This window comes from Neomonachus schauinslandi, chromosome 14 (genome assembly GCF_002201575.2).
Source record: "Neomonachus schauinslandi chromosome 14, ASM220157v2, whole genome shotgun sequence".
Lineage (NCBI taxonomy): Eukaryota > Metazoa > Chordata > Mammalia > Carnivora > Phocidae > Neomonachus > Neomonachus schauinslandi.
Window position 1 is genome coordinate 65,465,399 of NC_058416.1, and position 7,781 is coordinate 65,473,179.

Genomic DNA, 7,781 nt, shown 5'->3' on the forward strand with positions numbered 1-7,781 from the left:
CTGGGTGTATAAAGACTTCTGTGTACATCACAGTTTTTCAGAGAGGTGAATTGCTGGCTCTCCATTACTGGATGACATCTGGAATTCTTCCATGGCGTAGTCACTTGTCTAACAAATTGTCCTGTTGTGCGTTCCGTGGGCCAGGCCCTTTTCTAGGACTCTTGAGAATAAAATGGTAATGGGGCGCCTGGGTGGCTCAGTCGTTAAGCGTCTGCCTTCGGCTCAGGTCATGATCCCGGGGTCCTGGGATCGAGCCCCTCGTCAGGCTCCCTGCTCCGCGGGAAGCCTGCTTCTCCCTCTCCCACTCCCCCTGCTTGTGTTCCCTCTCTCGCTGTCTCTTTCTCTGTCAAATAAATAAAATCTTTAAAAAATAAAATAAAATAAAATACAGCTTCAGACATTTAGGTGGGAAGTGAACTGTGCAGTGGCCTTCCCATTGCAGTGGCTTTGTGCTGGCCGTGGTGCCCTCACATGCCTCATTTCCCTTCAGAGGAGCACTAGCTCTAGACCACAGACAAGAGCCAAGCACCTTCTAGAAGGGACACCTGCCCCTAAGGCTGGGCCTCCTCCCTGGGGCAGGTGGGGGCAGGTGGGGGCAGGTGGGGGCAGGTGAGGGCCGTGCCATCAGGGAGAGGCCAGGGGAGGAGGTTTGAGCTCAGGCAGGAGAGGGCATGTCAAGAGGCAGCTTCAGGGAGTGGAGGGCAGTATGTGGCAGCAGGTCGGGGAGATGGCAAAGGGAGGTGACAGCAGGGGCTTCGCAGGAAACCACTCCAGGGAAAGTTCCCAGGCCTAGCACGCTGGGCCCAGGGTGTGGAGGCCCAAGGCCTGTAGTTCGCCCTCCTTGGCACTGTCTGCTTCTCGGCATGGGCTCTTCTGAGATGGCCTGTTCACCTTCCTAGTCCTGGGGGTTTGTTGGTACTTGGGTGGATTCTAGAGCCTCTTTTCCAGTGCAGGGGGCATGCCGCCCACCCTGGGACTCCACGTAGCCCAGCAGTGTGAAGGCAAGTCCTGCCGAGGAGAAGCCTGCTGTACTCAGTTTGGTTCAGCAAACTAAGCTGCTGCAGGCCCCGTTTCTACCCTCGCTGGCATCAGTGTGAATCACCTGGGACCATTTTGCTTCACTTGGTAGAGCAACTGGGCCCAGCAGCTGGAGGCCTGAGCTTGCATGTTCCAGCCCCCCCACCCCACCCCTGCTCCCATGGCAGAGGAGTGTGTGGGAGGGAGGCGTGAAGCCATGGCCCCAGATGGCACCAGGGTCTGGAGTGCCCTGGGAGAAGCGCCAGAGTTGGTCTGCAGAACTGCACGGTCCAAGAGTTGGTGGGGGGAGGGGTGTGGGCTAGGCTCCAGGAAGCAGGCTCTGAGGGGGCGCTCAGCATGTAGGAGCTTGACTAGGGTGTGGGAGAAGCTGCCTCCACTGACCCTTGGAAGCCCTGAAGCTGTCAGGGCTGGTCCTGGCCGGGCCCTTGGGCCACCATTGCCATGTCCTGGGCGAGGCAGCTCTGTGGGGCTCACTCTGCCAGTCGAGGGCAGGCTGCTCAGCCACCAGACTGAGGATCCTCAGGCCCCACGTGCTGGCACGGGCTGACACAGAGGCCACTTTGCTCGCATTAAACATGAGACAGCCCCACCCTGTGGCCTGAGAGCTGAGGGGGCTCCTGGAAGCATATGGAAAGATGGTCCCCTCTGTCACAGAGCGGGGTCCTCACTGGCACACAGAGGAGAACGACACAGGCCGGGAAGGCCAGGTGGCACCATCCAAGGCCATAGGCCTTCTCTGGCTCCCCACCTGTCAAACAGAAACATGGGGATGTTCTGTCCCAGCCCAGAAGCCTGTGGACTTCATGGTCTCCCCGCCAAGCAGCAAGAGCTGCCCAGCCTGGCCTTCCTGCCAGCAGCTCAGTCATCGTGGACTTGTTTGTGTGGATCCTCGGGGTGGGGGTCTGTGCCTGTGTTGGTATTCGTGGAGCAGGGTGTTCTGAAAGAAAGGGTGTTCGGGTGAGGCTGAGAGGGTGAAGGCGCGTCTGTGTGCAGATGGGGTCTGTGAGATGAGGGTGGGGCGGGGGGAGCCAAGCCGCCGCAGGAGTGAGAGCGTGTGGCAGGCGAGCAGGCTGAGCCCCCTCCACTTCCAGGTCAGCCAGAACAGCCTCACCATGCTGTCTTCGCCATCGCCGGGCCAGCAAGTGCAGACACCACAGTCGATGCCCCCTCCCCCCCAGCCGTCCCCGCAGCCTGGCCAGCCCAGCTCGCAGCCCAACTCCAACGTCAGGTAGGCCTGGCCAGGGTGGCCCTCCCCACCTGGCTCCCAGGGCGGGCCCCACCTTGTGCCCCAGCTCACAGGTGCACCTGCTTTTGCTTTGCTGCAGCTCCGGGCCTGCGCCTTCCCCCAGTAGCTTCCTGCCGAGCCCCTCACCACAGCCCTCCCAGAGTCCAGTGACAGCCCGCACCCCGCAGAACTTCAGCGTCCCCTCCCCGGGACCTTTAAACACCCCCGGTAAGTCAGGCTCGGAGTGGGTGTGATCTGAGGACCAGAACCCATCGTGTAAGCCACACAGCCCTGCAGGTCGAGGTGCTGAGGTTCGCCCCTCACCCTCTGGAGGCCTCCGCTTGTAATGGGGTGGGTGAGCTCTAGAAGCCCCCACCTTGAGGGTTTGCAGAGAGCCCGGCCTTGTGGGCTGGAGCCGTGCTCACCACGTTGTATCCCGCAGTGAATCCCAGCTCGGTCATGAGCCCAGCTGGCTCTAGCCAGGCCGAGGAGCAGCAGTATCTAGACAAGCTGAAGCAGCTGTCCAAGTACATCGAGCCCCTGCGCCGTATGATCAACAAGATCGATAAGAATGAAGGTGCGGCCGGGGCAGGGGGCACAGCGTGTTTGGGGGTGGGGGGGTAGGGAATACCCCAGGCACGTGTCTTAGTGGCCCCTCTCTGTCCCAGACAGAAAAAAGGACCTGAGTAAGATGAAGAGCCTTCTGGACATCCTGACAGATCCCTCTAAGCGGTGAGCTTTGCCCCCAGGCTCCTGGGGGAAGGATGGTGCTGTGCCCACGTCCGGCTGCTTGGTTAGCCCAGCCTTGGATGGGCATTTGATGGTGATGTGGAGTTTAGAGAAGGGGCCTTAGGGCTCCACTTAGGTGTGTCTGCTGGGGCTCCAAGCCCCTGGTCCCCTACCTTTGCCCCACCCCTGACTTACCAGTGGCCTTGGGCCGGTGACCCCATATCAGTTACCCTGTCTGCAAAAAGGGGCAGCTGTGGGTCAGCTGGGTCGTCTAGGAAAATGAAACAAGATGATGCCCTGAGAAGCCCGTGTAAGGCAGTGGCTTCTCAACACAGCACACACACCCATGCCTGCCAGTGTCAGGGCTGCTGTGAGCGCCAGAGCTTGGTGCGCTACAGAACTGTGCCCATGGACTGGCCTTTGGGCTGTGTCCCTCTCCCTGCCTCAGCTTAGGCTATGCTCCCTTGTAGAAGATCTTCTCTGTTCCATTTACTGGGCAGAATGCTGGAAACTGCAGAACTAGGCCTCTTGGATCTGGACCACCCTCCAAGCCCTCTTGGATTGATCCCTCATTGGGATTATAGGGCTGGGGGGCAGGGGCCTGACCTCTGTCCCTCCCCCCTGACCCATCACATTTATGCCCTATTCTGCCGACCAGGACTGGGCCACTCCTGGGGACGGGACGATCTTGCCTTATACTCTGGATCTAGGAACAGCTAGTCACTGGCTGGGGCTCCTATGGAGGGTTCTGGTGGCCGAGGCTGGCTCCATCCACACCAGGGGAAGCCAGGCGGGCGGTGGTTGGAATCAGTGCCCCATCCTCAAGCACAGAGGGTCAGCCACATCCCCTCTCCCCGACAGGTGCCCCCTGAAAACACTGCAGAAGTGTGAGATTGCCCTGGAGAAGCTCAAGAATGACATGGCAGTGGTGAGTGGGGCACCATGGCCTGGTGGTGTTCAAAGGGCCGCACGCATCTCTGGGGAGACTGGGACTCACCCCACAGCAACTCACAACCACAAGCTGGGAGAAGCCTTCACAGTCAGGTGTGGGTAGAGGGGGCACGCCGCTCAGCCTGGGGACCTTGCCCTGGAGTCTTCCTTCCGGTCAGGTCGGCTGTGGGGAAGGAGAGCATGTGCGGGAACATGGGAGAAGTCACCCTCCGGCTGTGGTCCTGTGGGTGTTCCCTCCATCCCCCAGGTTCGCGGGCTTTGGTGTATGCCCATCTCCACCATTGCGCTTCCACCTGCCTGCGCCCAGCATGAGGCCAAGCCCTGGGGGGAGGGCTCTCTGGGGAAAGTCAGGGCTGCAGGAGGCAGGAGAATGCATGCAGGATCAGCTGTATTTGTCTCTAGGGGGCAGAGGTGGTGGGGAGGCCGTGGAAGTTTGGCTGTGAGGATGAGGACCTTGGGGTCTGGAAAGCCTCCCCAAGAGTGAGCTGCTGACCCCGCTGTCCTGTCTCAGCCCACGCCCCCACCGCCCCCGGTGCCGCCAACCAAACAGCAGTACCTGTGCCAGCCACTCCTTGATGCTGTCCTGGCCAACATCCGCTCACCTGTCTTTAACCATTCCCTGTACCGCACCTTCGTGCCGGCCATGACAGCCATCCACGGCCCACCCATCACGTACGTATAGCCCAGGGCTCAGCCTCGCACTGGTGCTGGGCGGTGGGCGGTGGGCCGTGGGCCACAGCCTAGCCCAGTGTGGTGACCACAGCTGCCTCCTCCAGAGCCCCGGTCATGTGCACCCGGAAGCGTAAGTTTGAAGACGATGAGCGGCAGAGCATCCCCAACGTGCTCCAGGGGGAGGTGGCCAGATTAGACCCTAAGTTCTTGGTGAATTTGGATCCTTCTCACTGCAGTAACAACGGCACCGTCCACCTGATATGCAAGTTGGGTGCGTACTGGGGAGGCGGGGCTGGTGCTGTGGGAGAGAGAGTCCTGAACTCCAGCCCCAGGGCTCTGCCGCCAGCCCCGACCCCAGAGCAGGCCCAGCCCAGGCCCGCATGTTCCATCGTGACATGCCCTGGGCCTCCCACAAATAGGCACACTCACACCATACCCCGAAGCCCACCATCTCCACGTCCTTCTGGAACCTCACACATACCTGTCCTAGGATGTGCCTTGAGGGCTGAGCCCTGAGCCCACACACTCTCTCTTCTTACCGCCTGCCAGGGAAGCCCCCTCCCTGCCATCCAGGTATGGAGCCTGAGGCCCGAGGGAGATGTGGAAGCCTGGGAGTCAGAGCGACCTCCAGACTTTGCAGCAAGCCTCACCAGAACCTTTTGGGATATGAAGGGCCCTGTTTGGAGCAGGGCTGTGAGGCAGGGCAGGCTGGGGCCTTGGGCCAGATCACAGGCACAGCCACAGCCACGTGTGTTACAGATGACAAGGATCTCCCGAGTGTGCCGCCGCTGGAGCTCAGTGTCCCTGCTGACTACCCCGCCCAGAGCCCCCTGTGGATCAACCGGCAGTGGCAGTACGGTGGGTGAGCCGAGAGGACAGCCGTGGCGAGGCCTTATGGCTGCTGTCTAGGGGCCCTGGCAGCAGGGGTCAGCTCTAGGCAACCCGGGTTTCCTCTGTGCTCCCGCAGTGGAGGCCCCTCCTCCCCTTTCTCTGGCTGCCCCTCTGTGGACAGGAGTGGAGTTGCCCAGAAATCACTTGGAGAGAAAGGGGCTCTGTACCTTTGGTGTTCTTCTGTCCGTCTTGCATCTGCAGGGCAGCCACGTTTAGTGGGTGAGGAGTGAGCAGGCCCAGCCGCCCCTGGAGGCCTCTGCAAGGCTGATAGGGGAGCACAGAAGGAGCTAGGGCTCCTGGGGACCCATCTGAGTGACATGGCTTCAAACCAGAGGTCCAGAGAGAGCCCTGTTGATGGGGACCAGTGATCCTGCAGTTCAGAGCTGGTGCATAGGGCTGGGATCCCAAGGCTGTCCCTGAGGGAGAGTCCTGGGCTCCAGACCTGTCCACGTTCTAGTTCTCCACTGACGCGTGGGCCTGGGAGGGGAGCCCGTCGGCCACCCCGCTGTGTGTGGGAGATGGCATCCCTGGTCACACTGGCTGGGTGGAATGCCCCAGACGCCACCCCTGTGTCTGGGACAGCCCGTTCATAGAGAGTTGCTGTGTGGCCCAGTGGCAGGCCCAGCAGCACTCATGGCCCACTGCTCTGTTGCAGACGCCAACCCCTTCCTGCAGTCGGTGCACCGGTGCATGACCTCGAGGCTGCTGCAGCTCCCCGACAAGCACTCGGTCACAGCCCTGCTCAACACCTGGGCACAGAGCATCCACCAGGCCTGCCTCTCAGCTGCCTAGCCACCCAGCCACTGGGGACCACGGGGAGAGCCGGCAGCTTTGTCAGGGCCACAGAGGACATGCACCCTCGTGTCGGACATTTCTAGGTGTTGGCTCCCTTAGAGAGCCTGGGCTTAGATTAGCTTTCCTGCTTTTATCTTCTGCCTTGGGGACCTGCCAAACATCCTCCCACACTTGTATATGACTGGGGCAGGTGGCTGTGGAGCTGGCTGCATCAGTGGTGGGGTTGGGACGTTCCCCAGGGAGTTGGACACGCCACCAGCCCTGTGCGCTCCTCCCTGGGCTGCTGTCCACTCGGCCTCTCCAAGGCCCATGTCCTTCCTCAGTAGCACGGGGGAGAACTCAGGGTCTTGCTAGAGGCTCTCGTGTGTGTGCACCAGAAAATACTTCCTGTTTCTGTAGGGGAACGTGGAAAGCATAGGAAACCCTGAAAACACACACAGAATTCTCTGGTCATGGTTTTGGGTTCAGACCCAGCCACTTTGGCACGTGGGGCAAGCCACAGGGAAGCTCCTGGATCCAAGGGCACTGGCTGCGTCTCAGAGGGATGGTCGGCCTGCAGGCAGTTGCAAATCCCCTGCCATCGCCTGGGCCTCATACCTCATGGCATTCTCCCTTTAAGCCATGGGGGTCTTCTCAGCACTGTGGGGGTGCCTGGGGAGCAGGGGCACCTGGGTGGACCCTGTCCCAGCACCGTGCCCACTCTTGGGTCAGGGCGGTGTCTTCGGGACGTGGCGTCCTCAGAACCACTCCAGAGGGTGAAGGCTCCCTGACAGGGCATCAGCCCACCGGCCCTCTGGCAATGAGAGGTTTCCCCTTTTCTATGTGCACTACCGTGTCATCTGTGGTTCTTACAATAAATTTATTATTCCTGTGTTTGTCATGAATTTGTCACTGTGTCCCCTCCCCTCTGAAAATCTGGGGACCACTGTCCAGTGAGGAACGCTGTCGGGGCTGAGCCAGGTTCCCCACCTTGGAGATGGCCATGGACGCCCAGGCCTTAGTTCACCCTTTTTTGAGTGTTAGTGCCTCGACCTCACCCAGGTTTCTGGCCAAACTCCTGCTGCCCAGAGACAGAAGAGGCAGAGATGAGCACTGAGGAAACGGCCAGTGGGGCCTGGAGCACGGTCCTGCCAGGGGCGGAGGGACGCGACACTGCCCGCACCCATGAGCCTTAGAAAGCTACGGTTGTGAGGCCCTCGTGGGGTGGGAGTGTCACAGGGTGGGGGCCCAGTGCCCTGGAGAGGCCCGCTCTCCCGGGACCGAGGCCCTCCCCGGGGGACGGCCGGCTCGGCAGGATGGCTCCTCAGCTGTTTGTCCGTGTGGAGGCCGGCCGGCGCCGATGGGGGCAGAAGGCGTCTCTCCCTGTGCCCAGGGCCAGGGAGCCCCCTGCACTCTGAGAAGGGAGAGCATGCCGGGCCCCACACGAGCCGCGGGCCCCCCCCCCCCCCCCGGGGACCGCCCTGGCAGGCCCCTCCCCCTT

General features: G+C 61.3%; 1 protein-coding gene across 3 annotated transcripts in view; it reads left to right on the forward strand.

Annotated features, from left to right (window-relative positions):
* MED15 (mediator complex subunit 15) overlaps positions 1-7,174 on the forward strand; it is a 62,305-nt gene extending 55,131 nt beyond the window's left edge. For 2 of the 3 annotated variants that reach the window (XM_021687886.1, XM_044920874.1), the window contains 9 exons: positions 2,130-2,266; positions 2,364-2,491; positions 2,706-2,840; positions 2,932-2,995; positions 3,854-3,920; positions 4,455-4,615; positions 4,720-4,886; positions 5,375-5,473; positions 6,162-7,174. In XM_021687886.1, the coding sequence (XP_021543561.1) occupies positions 2,130-2,266; positions 2,364-2,491; positions 2,706-2,840; positions 2,932-2,995; positions 3,854-3,920; positions 4,455-4,615; positions 4,720-4,886; positions 5,375-5,473; positions 6,162-6,298 (1,095 nt within the window). In that variant the 3' untranslated portion in view covers positions 6,299-7,174. The remainder of the gene's footprint in view (positions 1-2,129; positions 2,267-2,363; positions 2,492-2,705; positions 2,841-2,931; positions 2,996-3,853; positions 3,921-4,454; positions 4,616-4,719; positions 4,887-5,374; positions 5,474-6,161) is intronic. The other variant, XM_044920873.1, reaches the window with a different exon arrangement.
* Positions 7,175-7,781: the final 607 nt, after the last annotated feature.